This window comes from Pogona vitticeps, chromosome 4, assembly GCF_051106095.1.
Source record: "Pogona vitticeps strain Pit_001003342236 chromosome 4, PviZW2.1, whole genome shotgun sequence".
In the NCBI taxonomy this organism is placed as follows: Eukaryota; Metazoa; Chordata; class Lepidosauria; order Squamata; family Agamidae; genus Pogona; species Pogona vitticeps.
The window spans coordinates 5,632,210-5,653,882 of NC_135786.1; the positions used below are offsets into that span (position 1 = coordinate 5,632,210).

The 21,673-nt window shown below is 46.6% G+C and overlaps 1 protein-coding gene across 1 annotated transcript; it reads left to right on the forward strand.

Moving 5' to 3' along the window:
- Window positions 1-1,457: 1,457 nt before the first annotated feature.
- LIME1 (Lck interacting transmembrane adaptor 1) lies at window positions 1,458-18,638 on the forward strand. Its single transcript, XM_020812439.3, has 6 exons — window positions 1,458-1,645; window positions 11,591-11,724; window positions 13,992-14,043; window positions 16,192-16,279; window positions 17,055-17,437; window positions 18,076-18,638. The coding sequence occupies exons 2-6, from the start codon at window positions 11,615-11,617 to the stop codon at window positions 18,484-18,486; spliced, it is 1,044 nt and encodes a 347-aa protein (XP_020668098.3). The 5' UTR covers window positions 1,458-1,645; window positions 11,591-11,614; the 3' UTR covers window positions 18,487-18,638.
- Window positions 18,639-21,673: the final 3,035 nt, after the last annotated feature.

The following is a 21,673-nucleotide window of genomic DNA, read 5'->3' on the forward strand; positions in this document are numbered from 1 at the left end:
TGGATTTGCTTCTGAGGAAACATGCATAAGATTGAGTTGTGCAAAACCTCCGAGTCTAGTCAGATACCTGCATTTGCTGCTCCTGAGGCAGTTTCTCCTTTAAGCTACTAGTCCTCATGGGAAAGGTATCTGGATGGAGCTCCCAAGTAGCAGGAAGTGTACCATACCTCCTGGGGTTTACTGCTGCTTGGACCCTTCACACCTTTCATACAAAATAAAATGCTCAAGTTAAGTTTCCCCATGAAAAATGTAATACAGGATGATCAGATCAGTTGTTAAGAAGAATGTGCATTCTGTGTCATGAACACACTTTCCTTTCCTGATATTCCTTCATAGAAAAAAGCATATTTCCTTACCAATCTCCTTTCCTTAGGCAATCAGACTAGCAAATTAAGCTCCTGTTTACCTTCCAGTAACAAATTGCAATAAATGAACTAGGGGGGAAAATCACATGCTGAGAGACACACAGGTCTGTTACCATGGGAAGAAGTACTTTTAAAAATCTAAAACATAGTTTTTCTTTGAGTCAAACTGTGGTGCTGCTTTGATACTTGAACCCAGATGTTTCCAAAACAGACTATTGTGTTCTCACCGACCGATTGTATGGTGTGATTTTTGTGGGGGATGTGGGAAATTGGACGGCGTGGGCCTTGATTCTAGTCCACCTCCGTAAGTGTTGGGTCTGACCTGTCTTCAGGGTAGACCAGCTTCTGTTTTCATCAATGTCCAGCTGCCCCTGGGTAGCAGAGTGTGAAGGCAACAGCCTCCTTACACACACACACACACACCCTTTTCTGGCAGCTTCTATTCAAAGGTACCCTATTGGTTCAACAAACATTGTATTCAGCGCTCACGACTGGCCTTCTCGCCTTATTAGATCTGGCGCGTGGAATATCAACACAGTGAGCTGAAGTCCTGCTGATGAAATGCATGTATTGCATTCGCTCATCAGGTCATAGACTCAGAATTGTAAAGCGAGGAAGGAACATGAGGGTCCTCCAGTCTGACCCCTGCCTTTGGGTTAAATCCACAGCTAAAGAATCTCTTAACAGATACCCATCCATCCCTCTTTATAAGACTCCGGAGAAGAGCCATCTAAAGCAGTGCAGTCCACTGCATCCTAAAGCAAGAAAAAAATCTAATTTTCACTTGGGATTTCATGTACATCCACTGGTTTCAGTTCTAACCTGGGAAGTAGCTGAAAATAAACTCGTGCCACCTTCTGGATGATGGAGATCTCTGAAAAGGGCTCTCATATCCCCCCCTTAGCCTCCTCCTCCTCCGGTGACACCCAGATCCTTCCACCATTCTTCAGCAGACTTGGTTTCCCGACCCTCGATCACCTGCATTGCCCCCCCTTTTTTTCTTTTCAGTTTTTGATTTTGAAAGCGACACATTGACTGGTGATGTGGGCAGGAAACCAGCTCATGGCATAGGGTTGCGTGCAGCTTGAGCTCAGAGCTGTCCCCACCCTCTTGGGGACACCAGCAGAGCCGCGAGAACGTCTGCAAACTTCGGATGAGGCTACAAAACAAAAACCGAATAGAGCCGAGTCAAGCCATCAGTGGATTCTCTTTATTTCCCCGACGGATCACAGGGATGTCTTTCTCCACGCCTTGTCTTACCAAGTCTCTGAAGAACTGAAGTAAGTCGTCTTCAGAGTCATAGCTTTGAAACTCCAGTCTTGTCACAGGTCCTAGTTAAATTCATTTGGCGGGTGGGTTTCTGCGAGAGAGCTTTCCAAGCAGAAGAAGCTCCTGAAATGCTGCTATATTTGTCGAAAGAGGACAGATCCATAGATAAAACCAGGTCAGTTGATGTAATGGACATCAGTGTTCAGAAATGACAATGTGAAAGGAAGCTGTGCTGGATCAGACCCAAATTCAGTATCCTCTTCCTACAATGCGCTTAAGCACCTGTGTCTGTGTTTTCAGAGGCATGCTGTCTCTTGTATATATATAACCAGAATGTCTAATAATCAGGGACCATATTTATCCTGCAGGAATTTATCTAAACTTTAAAAAAGACATTCAACTTGGCAGGCGTGGTTGTATCACGTAGCGGTGAATTTCACCGTTTAACTTTGGTCGGGGCCCATTCACGTGGTAAACGGAACAAGGCGGAAGGGGGGAGTCGGTACCATTGGGGGCCTGGAATATCTATTAAGCTGGAGACTTCACCGTCTTAACTTGAGAGTGTGACCGGGTGAAACCTGAAACGCTTGGGGCTATTATACCAAAGGCTTTTAAAAAAAAAGATGCTATTATTGTTCACATAAATCATAATAGATGCATAACATTTAGTACGGCTAAAACAGCAGCTAGAAATAAAAACAGCAATACGGTGGCAGTAAAATTAAGGAGACAGCACCCTGTCTTTCCGAGAGGCGCAGAGAAATGGGCAACATGGATCATTCCACAGCTTGCACCTTGCCATCATCCGCTCAGGAGAGCTGCTTCTCAAGCCTGCGTGTAAATGGCAGTCCATGTCTAACCACGACAGAACTTGCACAGAAGTGGAGAAAGCCTTTCTGTGTCAACCTTGCGGCCTCCGTGGGGAGGGCTCCTATGCGGCAAGGGTCACGGTTTTTATGAAACTGCTCTTTAAGGATCGTGTTGGTGGGCTGACATTTCTAGCTTGAGGCGCAAGATCCAAGCAAAATGTTGAAAGTTAGATGCTCACCTTGGCGCAGCTTCTCAGCTGTTAAGCCATTCCAGCCACATGCTCATGTATGCCCAGATCGGAGTCGATCCTTACAGCGGTGGTGGAGAAACGTGGTCGTGCAGGTATTGCTGGATAACAAAGCCCATTATCCCTGACTCTTGGCCCTACCAGGTGGGGTCAGATAGCAACCCCACAACATCTGCAGCTGGCCCAGGCCTGTCAAAAGAATGGACCAGCTGCCTTTTCCCACCTCTAAAATGAGGCCAGCCTCAATTCCAACACTTAGACCTATTTTCAAAGCCTGCAAAGAGAGAATTTGGGGGTGGGGGGGCAGGAAAAAAAGTCTAACGCAGATGAACTTTAAAAATATTGCCCAAGAGAATTCTTCAGGAGAGAGACAGCCGTTTTTGGGATCAAAGCAAGTCAGAGGGAATATAGTAGAAGGGACAAATAGGTGCTAAAAGAGACTCGATTAAAACATTTTTTTGAAAAATAGACTCAACTGTGTTGGGATGGTACAGGCGGCATGAATTCTCCCAATCTACAAGCCAAGTTTAACTATATTAATTGTGCTTTGCATGTTAAATCACTTTGCTACACACTATATAGTAAAGACAATTTATAAAATAACTGTATTTTACCTATATTATTTATAGGTAATATTTGTTATTACGTCCAGTTTGTTTGTTTGTTTGTTTGTTTGTTTATTTGATTTTTACCCCGCCCCTCTAGACCATGTCTACTCGGGGCGGCTTACAAAATAAAACAGAACAGTATAAAAATATATAAAATCATAAAATTACAATTACAATTTCAATTTAAAACAATTAATTTAAAGAGAGGATTACCAAGATGGAATAGCAAAGAAAAGAAAAAAGGAGAAAGACTTAATTGACTGGAGGGAAGGCCTGCTTGAATAACCAAGTTTTTAACTGGCTTTTGAAAACACCCAGCGAGGGTGCCAGCTGAATTTCCGTGGGAAGTGTGTTCCACAGCCGAGGAGCCACCGCCGAGAAGGCCCGGTTTCTTGTTTTTTCCTTCTGGGCTTCTCTCGGCGTCAGACCCCTCAGCCGCCCTGCTGGCTATGTCGGGTGATTCGGGTACATCTGGGTGGGAGAAGACATATTATATACAGTATTTATAATACACAGTATACCATAGTAAATTGTCTATAGAATATATATTTATACTAACTTTATATACTTTATAAATGGTCTGCATATTTTATATATTTTCCCAATATGTTATTTTAAGTTACAAAAAAACGAAGGGGAACATGCTCATTTATTGTAATCAACAATGTGGGCCTGTCCTCAATGCAACAGGCTTTCTCAGAAGGCCAGCTTTGCAGGTGGGAGGGTTGTTGCCTCGGGGATGCACTCTGGAAGGTGATGCAGAGAGAGAGACAGCAGGAGGCTGTGGTAGGTTTTGTATGTAATCGGGCAAATTCATTTTTGTCCATGCAAGTGACATTTGTGAAGGACGATGAAAGCTGCCTTTAAGGCATCATTGAGATCACATCTTCCAGCAAAAACATCGCAGAATAACTGCGTTGGAAGGGGTCTGTAAGGTAATCAAGTCCAACCTTTGGCTCAGTGCAGGAATCCAGGTCAAAGCAGATCTGACACAGAGCTGTCCAATTTTCTCTTGAATGCCTCCAGTGTTGGAGCGCTCTCCACCTCTCCCTGAAGTCAAGGGTTCCATTGTCGTACTGCTCTAACAGTTAGGTGGTTTTTCCTGGTAATCAGTCTTAATCTGGCTTCCTGTAGCTTGAGTCCATTTTTACGTGTCCTGCACTCTGGGATGATGGAGAGCAGAATGACTCACTTTCAGATATTTGAAAAGTGCTCTCCTATCTCCCTGCAGACTTCTTTCCTCAAGGCCAGACATGCCTAGCTCTTTCAGTCTTTCCTCCTAGGGCTTGGTTTCCAGCCCCCTGATCATCGTTGTTGCCCTCCTCTGAACTTTCTCCGGTTTGTCCACATCCTTCTTAAAGTGTGGCATCCAAAACGAGACACAGATGAGGCCTAACCAGTGCTGAACAGAGAGAGACTGGGACCTCACGGGATTTAGAGACTATTATACAGGACAGAAGGCAGCTGACCCTGTAACAGGTTTAATTAAAGCAAGTGAGCATTTCCATGAATTTTTACAACCCTTATCTTCACCTGAGGCCTGATCCACTCAGGCCCTTATCAGTTATCCAGCAGCAGCTGACAAGAATTCAAGACACATGTGTAAGACTTAAGAGAGAGATTGGCCGTAATGTTCGGCTTGAGCAACAGGAATGATGTCATCATCGGTGACAGGCTGCCACAATTCTTAAATTTTGAGTTGCATGCAGAGTTGCACAAAAGGATTTTGGTCAGATACAACTAATCACAGCAGGTTAAAGTGTTGAAACGAGGGGGTTGTCATAATAAAAACAACCCATTAAAAAGAAGAAGTTAAAAGTGCATCAGAAGAAGAAAAAATAAAATGTGGTAACTCTGGTTAAAATATCTTTCTTTGTAGCAAGTTGTCCAAAACTGAATTGAATGAAAAGGACTTCTCTTGCTCTCAGAAGAACAACAGAGTAGGAGATCGACTTAGCCTGTCCTGGAAGGGTGTATTAAGAAGTCACCAAGAAGGTTGTAGAATGATAGAATAATGGAGTTGGAAGGGGCCTATAAGGTTATGAAGTGCAACCTCCGGCTCAGTGCAGGAATCTGCAAAGCAGATCTGTTCAATTTTCTCTTGAATGCCTCCAGTGTTGGAGCACTCACTACCTCCTGAGGTCATTGGGTTCCACTGTCGTACTGCTCTAACAGTTAGGACGTTTTTCCTGATGTGCAGCCACCAGATCATCTCAGACTAGGCTCCGCCATGTAGCCATCCCAAGGGAGGCCCAAAAATCATCTACAAGACACAGGGCCTTCTTTGCGGTGGCACTGACGTTATGGAACCAGCTCCTCCCAGAGGAGCTACGCCAAGCACCCTCCCTGCTTCCATTTAGGAGGCATTTGAAAACACGACTCTTTAAGGAACCCAATAATACCTATGCTGGTTAAATGTCTTGCTTCCCGCTCTGCTTTTTTGTGTGTGGGAGGAGTTGTTTCCGGTGCTGTCTGGATCGAATTTTACTTGATATCTCTGTGTTAATGTACTGTGACTGTATTTTTATACAGTATTGTTTTTAGCTGCTGTAACCCCACCCCACCCACCCCAAGTAGTGCTTATGCACTAATCGGGTGGTATAGAAATTAAAGTAATAAATAAATTAACAAGGGTACTGTACCCATGTGGTAGCTCCACATAAGTCAACCCCTCTCTCGGCAAATCTGGGCTCTGGGTCACATGCAGAGGCTATTCAGATGAGGGGGCTTCTCCCTTTTCAGACAGCTACATTTCCTTGACTAAAAAGACAAGGAAAAGTAGTACAATATGTGTAGTACACTCCCTGTAACTTGTGTAGGCTCCACACAATTTAAAGAATGACTAAACAGAGCTAAAGTTTCCCATTAGGGCCTCTCTCCCTGCTCTGGATGAGCACCACACGTCTCTACTATTCAGATGAATGAATGAATGAATGAATGAATGAATGAATGAATGAATGAATGAATGAATGAATGTGTTTGATGGCACAAGGCAAAAATGGTTCCTTTCAAAACTTGATCACGCCACAAGCCAAAAACAAAAATCGAATCGCTCTTTGCAAACAGAAGCAGGCAGATAAATGGCAAGGCGGTGGATTCCCTAATTTCTTATGTGAACGTATCACGTTCTTTGAGGGAAGCCCAATGGATTATTTTCACTGATAAAAATGGACCTTCCACTCCAATGCCTCTGCATATTTGGCTTGTAGACATCGTACACATTTACAACCAATGAGTTGAACAGCTGTTTGAGTAGGGCACCTTTCCAGCATGCCAGGAGTCTTAAATATCTGCCATTACAGCTTATTTTGGGGCATTTGCCGAATGTAAATATCCCTTCCTTAGTCTATTAATGCTTGAAACCTGACATTCTGAAGCGCAGGTGTTAGAAAAACCCATCCCGTCTTGCTAGTGGAGGCCAAGGGATTTTATTTTTCACCTTGTATTGTCCGCATGCACAACATACACACAGAAGAAGAGACAGGGACCGGTTGGAGGGCACAAACCAGTTTAGAAAGGAAAGAGGGGCACACCGGATCAAGAGACCTCCCCAACACCATCTCTCTGGTTGTGTAAAAATAAAGGAGACTCTAAACCCACTGCTAGAGATTCACACACTCATCTCCAATCATCTTTTGCCGTCCAGCTATGCTTGCTTTTTCCACCTCTTGTTTTGCACAGACAGACCCCCACAAGGAGAAAGGGGAAAAAAGAGGAGGGGAAAAATGCCAACATTACTTTCTTTGCTTTCTTCAAGTGTTCCGTTTATTGACATCCGGAAGTGGCTTGTTTACCCATCACGGTACCAGAAATTCAAACTGGGAGGTGCTTTGAGAGCTGCAAGGCTTGGCATTTTTTAGGCCATCCCCAGCAGCAACATGCGTTTGGAATGGCATGATTCAGAGCCCACCAAACTGCACCGTAAAAGTAGAAGCCCCTGACGGGGGCTCCAAAAGGGGGCATGTTGGGGGCCCCCTGGGGCAAACTGGAGCAAATTGGTCTGCTGTCGTGTGGACGCTGAGAAAAAGACCGGACCAATCACCCGAGCTACGTAATCAAAAAGAGGGGCAAAGGCGTGTCTGGACATCCTCTTAGACCCGTTTTGAGGACTTTGTGTAGGAGAAAGATGTGGTCAGTTTAAATAAATATATATTTAAATATATATTTAAATACATATTTCTCATTTGTAATCTTTTAAATTTAGTGGGGCTCAATCCATGGTGAGTGTGTATAGGAGGGAAAAACAAAGCATGCTGCTTATATATTCCGCCTGCTAGCACTTAAAGGACTCTCTGGGCAGTTTACAATTTAATTATGCAGGTTGCACATCTGACCCCTTAGTGGGCTGGGTACTCAGTTTATCAACTTTGGAAGGAAAGAAGGCTGGGTCAGTCTTGAGATGGCTACCTGGGATTGAATTTAGGACCTGAACAGAGTTTTGGCTGCAGTACTGCAGTTTAACCACTGTACCACGAGGCTCCAATCATCCTCTTTGCAAATGATGTATTGTGTGGGAAACTTCTGCTTAAAGGTTGTAGCTGCATTCTCTTCCAAGTGATGTGCATACACTCCTGGCAGGAAGTGGCAGCTGCCAGCAGGCAAGGTAACCCCTTCTTCTGCCCTTTCGCTTAGAGGTAGAGCATAAGATCAAAGGGTTATTTCAGCCAATCCTGGTTACGATTAGGTAACTAGTATCCTATCTGAATTCTAGCAACATACTATGTAAATCATGCTAAGTAAATAAAAGAGCTCTCAGAGCGTTGCCTGTAGGCTCCGCTGGCTCAGACATCCTCTGATGTCCACCAGGAAGAAACCAAGTTTGGTGGCGGACGAAATTGGCAATTATAGGCCCGTCGCCAATGTTTCTTTCTTAAGCAAGGTAGTCGAGAGGGTGGTGGCCGATCAGCTTCAGGCGCACCTGGACGAAACAGATGCCCTGGATCCATTTCAGTCGGGCTTCAGGCTGCGCCATGGTACAGAAACGGCATTGGTCGCCCTGTGCGAGACCTACTGAGGGAGGCCGACAGGGGGAAAGTGTCCCTGCTGGTCCTTCTTGACATCTCAGTGGCCTTTGATACCGTTGACCACGGTATCCTCCTGGGGAGGCTCTCTGAGTTGGGAATAGGTGGTCGGGCATTGGCCTGGCTCTGTTCCTTCTTGGAGGACCGCCCCCAGAGAGTACAGCTTGGGGAGAGTTTCTCGGCCCCTTGGAGCCTCAATTGTGGGGTTCCACAGGGGTCGATTATCTCCCCAATGCTGTTTAACATCTACATGAGGCCGCTGGGTGGGGTCATCAGGGGGTGTGGAGCTCAGTGTCATCAGTACGCTGATGATACTCAGATCTACATCTCCTTTCCATCCACTACAGGAGATGCCGTTCTGTCCCTACAACGCTGCCTGGGGACCGTACTGCAATGGATGCAGGAGAATGGGCTGAGGCTGAACCCGGACAAAACGGAGGTGCTGAGGGTGGGTGTCCCCACAGTGGGGGGTTTGGGAAATTCCCTCTCTTTTGGGGGGGGTGACCCTCCCCGCCAAGGATGGGGTCCGCAGTTTGGGGATCCATCTGGACCCGGCGCTCACTATGGAATCCCAGGTGGTGTCGGTGGTCCGAACCGCCTTTTATCATCTTAGGCGGATAACCCAGATGCGGCCCTATCTCGATGTGGGGGCCCTCACTACCTTGGTACATGCGCTTGTAATCTCAAGATTAGACCACTGTAATGCACTCTACGTGGGGCTGCCTTTGAGGCTGCTGCGGAAACTTCAGGTGGTGCAGAATGCTGCGGCCAGACTCCTCACTGGAGTGAGAAAATACCAACACATTTCGCCCACTCTGGCCGCATTGCATTGGCTGCCCATCCGATTCCGCATTGACTTCAAAGGGTTGATGCTCATGTATAAAGGCCTAAACGATTTAGGGCCTCGATACTTGGCGGAACGCCTTCTTCCACCAAGATCTACCCGTGTCACTCGCGCGAGTCAGGAGGTGAGGCTGAGGAGCCTGACGCCGAGGGAGGCCTGGAAGAAAAAGACAAGAAATCGGGCCTTCTCGGCGGTGGCTCCTCGCCTCTGGAATAACCTTCCCCCTGACATTCGCGCGGCTCCCTCGCTGGGTATTTTTAAAAAACAATTAAAAACACTGATGTTTTGGCAGGCCTTCCCCTCAACCAATTCCTGATTTTCCCTCTTTTTTCCTCTCTGTTCCATCTTGTCCAAAGTTTGTCCCCTTTTAAAAAAATTTTTAATTATATTTTATCATGTAAATAAATAAATAAATAAATCATGCTTGTTGTAAGCCGCCTAGAGTGGTCTTAAGTGACTAGATAGGCGAGAAATAAATAAATAAATAAATAAATAAATAAATAAATAAACGAACGAACGAACGAATGAATGAATGAATGAATGAATGAATGAATGAATGAATGAATGAATGAATGAATGAATGAATGATCCGAGGAGGCTTTAAAGCTGCCGTCCTCAACCTGGACAACTACTTCCGTTCAGAGTTGGGCCGTTGTGTCTGAAGTGGGTCGGGGGAGGCGATCTTGAAGTCTAGAAATAAGTTTTTGTGTTTTTGTTTTAAGAAATGAAAGACATTTTCACTGTGTGCGCTGTGCACCAGCTTTTTCTCGGCTTGGTTTTCTCTGTAAAGTCCCCACCTAGAACGATGGGAGATGATTTCTTTCATTGTTTCTTTCATCATTCTACGTGGGGACTTTACAGAACTTAGAAAGTTACTTTTAAAAGCAATTTCCCCCCATTACTTGTAGTATTTTCATTTGCCTAATGCTATAAAAGGAAGCTTGCATCCTTTGTTGCTTTGCATTTTCACTACTTTTATTTTATTTTGCATTTTTGGGGTAATGGGTGGGAGATTTTAGGATGGATAACAGAACTGCATGCAAGTCCTTGAAAAATTCAAAAAGACACATTGTTTCGAAAATGCACTTTAAAAGTAACTATCAGAAATATTTTTTAAATGTTGCCAATTGTGTTAATGAAGCAACTTCATTAGCACATGTGACGATCTCTGCTGTTCTTTCTTTTTTTAATCCAATAAAAACATCCCAGTGAAATTAACCATGTAGCTTTGTAGCTTGTGTATTCTAGGCCCAGGGATTCTGATTTATTCCTGGTGAGCACTTGATTCAAATAAACTATAAAACAGAGAAGCTTAATTCTGGCTCATTTGACCATCCCATTTGTAAGGCGTGTTGATGTCCCACTGGACTTCTATGTCTGTGTTAGCTTAATAGAGCCACCATGATCAGAAGTCGTTTACCTCAGAATAGCAGGCATTGGGACAAGCAGGAGCAAAGGACTGGTGCCTTTAAATTCTGCAATGCCATTGCAGAATGGATCACTGGTACTGTGAGCAGTAGTCGGACAAGTTCCTTTTTTTTGACTCAAAGTCCTAGAATTCTCAAAACCATGGTAATTTTTAAAAAGATTTTCCCCACCTCCGGACTCTGGAATGGAGTCTGAGAGATCTTCTGAGGGAACATCATGGCGGGTGTTGCCCTTCGCCTTCTATGGGGTTTGCCTCCATGCGATGTCTTGGGTCACATTCTTTCTCTTTGGCCACGTGAGCAGCCGCTGAGATCACAGCAGGAATGGGGTTGTTTTTTGGAGTGCAAAGTGATAGGAAACCTGCAGCACCCACTGAAGCTCTGGCAACGGGCGAAGAAATCAACGGCGTTTGCTCACTCAGCATTACTCAGCCTCTGCCGGTGTATTGCCGTGGCGCTCTATCCCTCAACCGTTGTGCTTTGGTGGCACTTCAAGTACAGCTCTTGCACTGTACTTTGACCTCTCTCTCTCTCTCTCTCTCACTCTCTCTCTCTCTCTCTCTCTCTCTCTCTCTCTCTCTCACACACACACACACACACACACACACACACACACACACACACCCAAGCGGGTGCCCTCCATATGTTTTGTACACAATTCCCATCATCCTAAGCCAGCATACCCATAGAAAGGGCATTAGTTTAGGAAAGGATGTTTTAAAGCCACAAAGAAGGGCCGGGCAACCCATGACTCTCTTACCGTGGTTGGCCTGCCATTCCCATTGGCCCTGGCCAGCATTGCCAATAGTCAAGGGTGATGGGAGCTGTAGTTGGACAACATTTGGAAGAGTATAGGTTTCCTAGCCCTGCGAGTCTATGAACAATAGCTAATAAACTAAACGGCGTAGATGCATAAGCTACCCCATGCTTGTTTGTGGCTTGGAGGCCAACCCTTTCCCTAGACTTTTAATTATACTTTGCTTCTTCTTCTTCTTTTAGCATCCTGGGCAGAAACCGTTGTCCATGGCTCCAGCTTTTGCAGAATGGACAGCCGCTGGCTTCTTTCCGGCCATCTTTGCTATGTCCCTCTTTGCAGCCGCTTGTTTCCTGGCTCTGTGCGCTTCCTGCAAAAGGTAAGGTGCCTGAGAATCCCACCCCACCCCACCCCACCCCACCCACCTGCCCGATCCTTAAGCTACAATCCAGCTCTTCTCTGGGGAAAGTGCCAGGGCTGCATCAGGGCTGGCACCCCAGATTTTGCTCCCAAGGTGGAACAAGAAACTACAACACCCCCATTGTCATACATGATAAACACAGATCCGTAAACCGGTCAATGTTTTTTCCACCCGATTTATAATTTTTTTTAAAAAAAAATTAAATTGGTGTGGTGTGTTGGATAAGGTGACAGACAAGAACTCAGATCTGGGTTTGAATCCCAACTCAAACCGGGAAACACACTGGGGTGGGTGCAGATAAAACATCTTCAATACATCACGTACTTTGAAAACTCTACGAGGGTCACTGTAAATGGAATGTGACTTTCCAGCCCATAACCAAACAAATAAAAAGCCTGAATTCCATGAAAACACACACACACACACACACACACACACACACACACACACACACACACACACACACACACACACACACACACACACACACACACACAGACACCCCTACCTGCATAAAAATTGTATGCTTCCCCCACCCCCACCCCCGGCCCAAATTTTAATGTGTACATTTAGGTACAATGTTCATGCATGCTTTTTTCCTAATGTACACAAAAGTTGTTTTTGTAACCAATTTCTCTTTAAGGAATGCATTTGTGTGTGTCATATATTGTGTGTTTATGTATCACCTTTGTATGAATCCAACAACCTACAGAGCTTGAGGTGGCCTCTCCACTACCACCCCCCGCAGCCGCTTTCTCCTCACAACAAACTTTTGCGGTAGGCCAGACTGAGGGGGGGGGGGGAAGTGGGCTAGCCTGAGGCCACCAATGCTTTCAACTCCTGTGTGAGGAGCTGTGGCCGTTCCCTCCACAATGAGACCGTACGTACTGGTAGAACACCACTTTTATTGTACACACACAAAGAGCGTCACAATGTCACAACAGTTCTTGTGGCCCAAGGCTTGTCTTTGCCCGTGAATTTGGGAGTTGTAGTTCCTCCTCGGCGCAGGACCTCTGGGCTGACCGAACGGAAAGTCTCTATCAGAAACCGCCCCCCGCGGGTGTGATGGACTCCCATCCTGAGATGACTCAGGTCCCTCTGAAGGAGGAGCTGGAAAAAGTCCAGGTGAACTCAGGCCCCCTCCCCAGGTGGCCAAGAGTCCATTCCCTGGGTCTTGCCCCAGAGCCTCTGGTCACAGTTCCAGCATGAAGCAACTTCCTTAGTTCCCCCAGACGTTACTTCACTCCTTAGGCTAGTGGTCCCCCAACCTTGAGCCTCCAGATGTTCTTAGACTACAACTCCCAGAAGCCTTCACCACCACCTCTGTTGGCCAGGATTTCTGGGCGTGGAAGTCCAAGAACATCTGGAGGCCCAAGGTTTGGGGGACCCCTGCCTCAGGCGGTTGAGTGTGGCTTGCAAAGAACGCCCATCCAGCCAAACTGCCGAATCCCCAACAGGGAGAAGTCTCTCCCCGTTCCCCTGCTTCTCCCTCTAGCCCTCGGTGCCTAAGCCAGCCAGGTGTCAGGCTCAATGTCAGAAAGAAACAGAAGGAGAGGAGGGAAGACAAGGTGGGTGGAAGTCCCTCCAGCGGTCGGGAGTTTCCCTGAACTTGCAACCAATCTGCCTCCCAGCCCTCGTGTCCTGGTCTCATCCTGATCACTTCTGCAGGGCAGGGCAACACTACCTCCATGACCTTCTCCCCGGTCTCTCTCCTCCTCCGGCAACACGCCTTGTCCTCTGCTGCTGTTGTCAGGAATTCCCATCCCCTTCTTTCTCGGGAGTCTCCCTCTCCTTCTCAGCTCTCCCTTCTTTCTAATCCGGCCAAGGCTGCAGCTGTGCCTGTGGGGCCATGATGGGTGTCTTCTCTGCTCCACGGTCCAGGTTTTCTGCATGCAGATAACAGTCCCCCCTGACTTGCCGAGGCTCTGAGACTTAGCCACAGCCGGCCAGCCGATAGTTGCTGGTTCACACCAAGTAACTCCAACCCTAGCCGAGCTCTGATCACATCGCTCTGTGCTGCTCCAGACACTTGGTCTAATGCATGCATTTTAAGCATTCTTTGCAGGAATGGAGTTGTTGAGAGAAATGTGAAAACTGAAGGCCCTACGGACGATGGATCACGCAACGTTTCTTTCTGAGCCCTGGCATCTCTGATGTTTCCACCTGGTTAGTCCATTATGATTAAACCGCCTTATAATTCACGCCATCCCTTTCCTGTCTTGCAGGAAGGACAACAACAGAATGCCAGCCCAAGATGAGGAATTGCGGGATGAAGCTGTAAGTGGCCCTTCTTTCCTCCTCCCTCCCCCCCAAATACTTATTTTGCTTTCCTTATTATTTGGAAGCTTTCGTCTGGCACGATACATTTTCAGAGGGGAGACCGGGGGAAGGGGAAATGTCAGGCTGTGCTCCAATGTTTGTGCTAATCTAACTTTCAGTTCCGGCATGTAGCCTCTCCATGAGATCACCATCTCCGGTAAGGGCAGGGAGGACAGGTGGCTGCTTCTCACCTGTCCTGCTCAACAGAAGCACGCTGGGAGCTTATTCTCAGCTCCTTCCTGTGCTGCATTGAAACGAGGCAAGCCAGAGAGGGGAGCGCTCCTTCCGCCCTGAGGGTGGGAATCAATTTTGGAGAGCCTTTCAGAGTTAGGATGGGGATAAAGTCAAAGAATGAAGCCAAATATATGGGCACCTTGCAACTTACAGTTCTTATGACCATGATGAATGTTAGAATTCAGATTTTTTGGAATGGGAAAAGAAGCCTGCATGCAAGGTGAAAAAAAGGATCAATGGAAATGCCCCTAGACAGGGTCTGTGGCCATCTGTGAAACCCCAGAAGGCTGGAGTTGGACCTCCATTTGGGTCTAAGGTCTGTGGCTCCCCACTTCCCTTAAGGAGAAGGGCCAGTGGAGACCACCTGAGCATGCAGGAGATTTCCCCCACTCCCCCATAGCACATTGACATCACTCTGTAAACATGGGACTTGAAGGCTATGCTCGGTGGAGCCCTTTGCAGCCCCAGCCGGACCTGCCATGTGTGTGCGGAGGTGAACACAACTCAAGAACAATCTCTTAAGCTCTGGCTGCTCCCATACTGGATTTGAAATGTGCTGTATGAAATGCATTTCATGAACGTCATATCACCAGCTTGGTGGGAGCCACACGTGTAGAAAGAAACCGCATCCTGTACTTACCAGCTCACTGTTCTCAGAGGAGCTCATCTCACCAAAGTGCTATCTGGGTGGAGAAATGTTTCTGCCACTCAACATGTAACTGATTCCAAGGAGACCAAGAAGAGTGGAAGTTTATAAAAAAGGAAAATTTGAAGGCACAACTACAAAATTCTGACAGCAAAAAGGGCCAATGTGGCTTCACAAAAAAAAAGCTCAGAGAGGACCTGAAAACAAAAAAAGGACACACAGAGGAAGTGGAAAGAAGGCCAGGCCACGAAAGCAGAGTACAGACAAGTAGCAAGGAATTGCAGGGAAAAAGCTGAGAATGAGCTGAGGTTAGCTGGAGACACTAAAAGCAACAACAAAAAAGCATTCTTCAGGTATCGTACATGTGCAGCAAAAGACAGTAGCTCAGCTGTTCAGTGGGAATGGGAAAATGCTAACAGATGACAAAGAAAAGGCAGAGGTGCTCAATTCCTGTTTTAGCTCCGTCTTTTCCCATAGGACAGACGATGAACCTCCAGACAAATGTGAAGTGCAAGTGGAGGGGACAGGATTGCAGCCAGAGATTGATAAACAAATAGTCAAGGAATACCTTACCACCTTGAACGAGTTCAGATCTGGATGGGATCCTAGGAGTAGCCATAGGGAGAACAGCCTATAAAACCCTTTGGGGGTACCCAGATCAAGGGGGTCTGCGGGAAGGAGGACCAGTCACCCCTCTGACATCACCCCACAATGCCAGCTGGATTGGAAGGGGCTCTCCAGCATACGGGGAAAGTCTGCAGGTCTCCTTTTTTTTTTGCTGTAATGACTGTATCTACCATCTGTCTATTGGATAAACCTTTGAAGACACCAGTTGATTTCTGTCTTCACCAGGACTCAAAGAATTGGACCTCACCATTTGGTCTAAAACAGTGGTTCCCAGCCTTGGGCCTCCAGATGTTCTTGGACTGCAGTTCCCAGATATCTTGGCCAGAACAGCTCGTGGTGAAGGCTTCTGGGAGTTGTAGTCCAAAAATATCTAGGGACCCAAGGTTGGGAAGCACCGATCTAAAAAAAATAGTATTAGCGCAGCTTCCATCCAGAATTTGAAGGGCTCATGTCCCGGGGATTTAAGGCAAATATTCTGCAGAATTCACAAACCTGCCGTGTACCTTTTCTAGGCTCTGGCTTGCTTAAAATGCGGCTCATTTCCTGGGCCATGGATGGAGACGCTCTTCCTTCATCACCTTCCCACTTTTCTTTTCCAGGCTCTGCTGAGACAGATGGAACTTTTACCCCTCAGGGGTTCGGCCTCTAACCTGCCGAAGCTGAAGAGGGCCAATTTCAGAGGAAAAAGTACGTAAGCGGCTGCAAAATTTGAACTCCAATTTTTTTGTTTTTGCAGAAGGGAGAAAACCATCCCTTCAGGATGACAACTGGAGGAGCCATAAGGAGGTTTTCAGTCCACTCTGGACGATGGTGCTTAGATTGTTGTAATGCAGAACCCAATGGTGGCTTATATACGGGGACTATTTTACTACACTATTACAACTAGCTTCATCCATAGATGGGCTAGAACAAGTGAGCAACCTGTGTTCCACTGTTGAACAACAACTCCCATGATCCACACCATTGGCTGTGTTGGGAAAAAAAAGCTGAGGGATTTGAGGACTTATCATCTCTTAAATGCTGCATGCTGCCTTTCGAAGCCTAGACATATTTACCAGCCACAAATTTATTTTATTTGTTTTGCTCTAGCCTAGAAAGCACACCCCAAAAACCAGACAGCACAAAATATTTTAAAGCACTGTCGAGCCGAGCCGATGTAGCTCACACCTGTTTCCTGCCTGCTGGCGGAGGGACCTTCTCCCACAGCTGTACAAAAGGCGTCGTGTAGCGTGGCACAGAATGTCAGGAGGGGTGGGTCTGTGCGCACACATGTGTTTGTTTGTGTGTGTGCTCATGCATATGTGCATGCATGTGTGAAAAGTTCTGAGGGTGTAGGTGTGCAAAACGGACGTCGCCACGGCTGTGGGGGTGGGGAAGCCAGCCCCCGGAATGTTATTTTCCATCTTTCATTGGTACCCAGGGACGAAAACGATGGTGTGTCCTTTCTTCCTTCCGCCTCCAGATCAAAGCTCGGCTGGAGTCAGCGTCTCTTATGAAGATGATGGGACTGTGTCCAGCTGCAGTTTCATCATCCTCCCGCAAAGAGATTTGCCCCAGACCCCCTCAGAGGATCCGTTGCCTCCAGAGGAAACGTATTCAAACCTGACCTTCCCGAAACGAGCCCTGGAGGTGTTCTATGAATCTGTAAAGGTGAAGGAAGAAGAACCTGAGGAGACCTGTGTGATCACAGAGGAAGCTGCTGGTGGGGTCCAGGCGGACCGGCCTGTGGAGGTGGCCTATGCCCGCGTGCTGAAAGGAAAGCAGAAGAAAAACCACAGCAGACCGGAGGTGGGGGTGTCTCAGGAGCCTTGCCCAGGAGGGACAGTTTTGACTCCAACTGTGCAGGTATAAGAGACCAACTTGCCTCTGCAACATGCATAATCTGTACGGTTACTTCTGAGATTTCTTAAACAAGTCACCCGAAATGAATTTTTTAAATTTAAGATAGTTAGCTCCCCACCAGAGCCCGATAAGAGGCTTTGAATGTGGTACTGTATCAAAGCAACCTTCTTCCTCAAACCAAAATTATCTTGTGTTGTGCTAAACCTGTGCTGCTTATCTACCACCCCATAGGGCTTAAAACACTTTCTGGGTGGTTTACAATTTAATTATGCAGGCTCCACATTGGAAGAGGCGGGGGAAAGGAGGTACATGGAACACACCTTGGGTGGGTGCAGTGGTGAACGCCCTGAACCACCGAGCCTCCATTTGCGCCTCCTCTTGAGATATCTAGGAAGTCAAATGTTTTCCCTCATAATTCCGAGGATTAGACATTTGCTGGGCTTTTTTTAAAGTAACAAAGTGAAAAAATTTTTTAAAAAATCTGTGTCTCACAGGCCAAATCTTATAGAAGAGGACAGACCCCATACGCTATTTCCTGGATGTGAAATCAACATTTTTAGAGGCATGCCATGCAGCCGCAGATATAAATACGATCCAAAGCCATTTTGTTGCTGTCCCACAAACGGCTTTTTCTTTTATAGGTGCAAGACATGTACTCGGTGGTATGTAAGAACAAGAGGAAGACAGCCCACAGCTGTGAGGGGCTTGGTGACGAGAGAACCTCTCCAATGAAGGCAAGCCCAGGAAACTGCCGCAGGGTATCTGTCGGTGATGAGGAATCAGGTGGCAGGCCAGGAGACTGGTCCCCCTCGTCCTTCGAGTCCCCCGTGACTGAACCTTGCTATGAGTCCGTCCGTTGCAGATCCTGGGGAGACGCAGGCAGGGAGAAAACCACCGAACCGGCTTACGAGACTGTAGACATCCTCTGGGAAAATCCAAGGGCAAAAAAGAAGTTGAAGAAGAAAGTTCCTGCAGAAAACCTATACGAGAGTATTGAAAACTTGACCTTTCAGTGCCAGCATCTAAACATGGCGTCCCGTTTTGAACTCTGATTCCTTTGGACTTTGCCCCCTCTCCACTTGTTCGTGGGGTATTTCCAAATCTGTAAAATGAATGAACGAATAAACCCAGCAGAACCTTTATAAAATACTAGTGCCTGTCAGGTATCAATAAAAGTCAAAGGCCAATGGTTATTGTACATTAACAGCCTCGTACTACCAAATGTTGATTTCTTTGTGGCAGAGGGAGACGGTTATGGATATTGACTTCCCAGCAGAGTATCAATCAGGTTTTATGTATGCATGTTTAGTACCAAATATTGGGAAGTCTCTCCACATCGTATTTATCATCAGCACCTGTTGCTATATTTATCAATTGGACCCATTTTGCTGTGCTGAAGAAGTGTCAGGAGCTGGAACATCATCATGAAGCAGTCTGAAGACGTGAATGTCGCTCACTTCTGCCGTGACACAGATTCTGCTGTTGAACAAATTCAGTTTTGAAATGCAAAGTGTGTTCAAATCACTCTCTGGGCGGTTTACAATTTAACCATGCAGGCTACACATTCCTTCCCCCCCCCCCAAAGGAGCTGAGTACTCATTTTACTGACCTTGGATGGATTAAGGGCTGAGTCAACCTCAAGCCGGCTACCTGGGATTGAACCCCAGGTCGTGAGCACAATTTTGGCTGCAGGACTGCGGTTTAACCACTGAGCCACAAGGCTCCCTAATTTATAGAGATTCCCATCACTATGGAGAATTTCCTTGAGAAGCTAAGGAATAGTTTTTAAAAAAAAGCTTTAACCAATTTGTTCTTCCGTTTTCCAAATCTTGACGAACTACTAATAATAGCAAATGTTCCTAACGCTACATAATGGGGTTGTGATGCAATGACATTTACTGTTTAGTCTCTCATTCCTCGGGCGAGGGTTTCTCAAGAAGAGTTCTTCGTTTATTTGCTCTTTATCTGCACAGCTTTTAACGGCTTCCAGCCTGATTAAAAATCAGAGGCCTGTGCCTTATAAAACTGTAAAGCAGCCCCAAGCTTTCTACAGACACATTTGGCTTTGAAAGAAACAGTGAAACTCTTAATTGATGAGACGTGGGTTCGGGTGCCAAATGAGAAGGGGGGAAAAAAATAAAATATGAAAAAGCCAAAAATGTCACTGCAGGGAGGAAGGGGAACTCTTCAGGGGTTGACATAAAGACATTTAAACTAGGTGATATTTAAAATTCAAAAGCCTTGCTGATGGAAGTCTAGAAGCCTCACAATAGCTCCCTTCCATGTACTTTTGGTATGGGTCAAACCTTGGAAATGTGACTTTTCTGAACCAACAAGTCCTAGAATTCCCATAATAGAACCATAGAATTGAAGAGGTAGAAGGTAACCCAACGGCCATGGCGCCCAACTCTTGCAGAACCATGGTAATCTGCCGCTAAAGCGTTCTTGGCAAATAGCCATGCCACATGGTGACATGTCAATGGATGCTAGGAAGTCGTAGTCCCAAAATTCAAATATTTTCTGTTCCCATTCATCTTGGTCAGCTTGGCCAAGGCTGAGGTGCGATAGGATTAGCAGTGCATCAAATCGGGAGGACCAAAGGTTCCCCAGCGCTGTCTCCTACCTGGATAATCTCTAGGTTGTTGCAACACAACAATCCCATTACCCATGTGTCCGGTCCTACTGAGGGGGCTGGTGGGGCTGAGAATGGGGTCACCCGGGGAGGGCACCATGGTGGGGAATGCACAAAGCTGTTGCTGCTTTTTGTTGTTGCAGGGTGGATGAGAAAACCATGATGATAACAGTTGATGCAGCTATGCGCAGAAGGAAATTAACCCCGAGTGCTCACTGGAAGGACGGATCCTGAAGCTGAGGCTCCAATACTTTGGCCATCTCATGAGAAGAGAAGACTCCTTGGAAAAGACCCTGATGTTGGGAAAGTGTGAGGAGAAGGGGACGACTGAGGACGAGATGGCTGGACAGTGTCATCGAAGCGACCAACATGTATCTGACCCAACTCCGGGAGGCAGTGGAAGACAGGAGGGCCTGGCGTGCTCTGGTCCATGGGGTCCAAAGAGTCGGACATGACTAAACGACTAAACGACGATGCACAGAATGGAGAGGAAGACCCCTTTTCTCTGCCTGCCCCTTTCAAATATAATAATAATCATGGCCATCAAATCAATTCCGACTTACGGCGATCCCCTTTAGGATTTTTAGGGTAGAGAATACTCCAAAGTGGTGTCCCATTGCCACCTTCTAGGAATGTGCAGCTGGCCCAAGGCCACCCAGGCTGGCTCTACTCACAGGAGGCACCAGTGAGGAATCAAACTCGCAGCCTCTGGCTCTGCAGCCAGAGACCTGAACCACGGAGCCAGCCAGCCAGCCTTAATCATAATTAGGTGGTTGTTTCTTTAAACTTTATTTGCAGAAATGTTTCTCTCCCTCCCTCCCTCCATCTCTCTCTCCTTTCTCTCAGTTCAAGACCTAAGTGGTACTTACAGTGGAAAATATCCCACCCACTCATCCCGCTTGCCCAATGTTTACTTCCTTTGTGAGCGGCAACTGGCGATGGGCCAGTCAAGAGAACACACTTATCAGGTGTGTCACTCTGGAGATCCTGCACCAGGAGGCAAAGGTTGAAGGAATGAAAATGGCAGCTCACGCAGCACAAAAAAGGAATGGAGCAGACGGCTGGCTGAACGTCGGCTCTTGTTGCCTCCTCCACTTCCGCCATGTTTTCTGGTTGAATAATATTTTTAGAAGAACCTTATCATCTGGAGAATTCAGGCAGTTGTAGTCTACCAGGTAACATCTCCAAGCTCTGGATGCCTACGTGAAGCCCACGACCAACAGATGAGCCCAACAGGAGGCTCTGATGTTGAGAGAAACAAGGTGTTAAAAACAGAAGGGCCAAAATCTTGTTGCTTAGTGACGTAAATTGCACTAGAGCGGGCCCATTGAGTCAATGGGGATTTAGAAAATCAACTCCTCCCTAAGTTCCATTGATTCGAAGGGACCGACTCTAACTATGAACGAATGTGCTAAGGTAAATGGCCATGAGAACATATACAGCTGGCTGGATAGGTCCGTGGTTCAGATCTCTGGCTGCAGAGCTGGAAGTTGGAAGTTCAGTTCCCCCACTGTGCCTCTTGTGAGTAGAGCCAGCCTGGGTGGCCTTGGGCAAGCTGCATGGTGCGCCTAGAAGAAGGAAATGAACGGTAAACTACTTTTGAGTAC

Bases quoted from the DNA above. Each gene is read 5' to 3' on its own strand.
- LIME1 (XM_020812439.3), top strand. From the start codon at position 11,615: ATGGCTCCAGCTTTTGCAGAATGGACAGCCGCTGGCTTCTTTCCGGCC. The intron at 14,044-16,191 runs GTAAGTGGCCCT...TTTCTTTTCCAG, and splicing joins AGGAATTGCGGGATGAAGCT to GCTCTGCTGAGACAGATGGA. The intron at 17,438-18,075 runs GTATAAGAGACC...TTTCTTTTATAG, and splicing joins TTTTGACTCCAACTGTGCAG to GTGCAAGACATGTACTCGGT.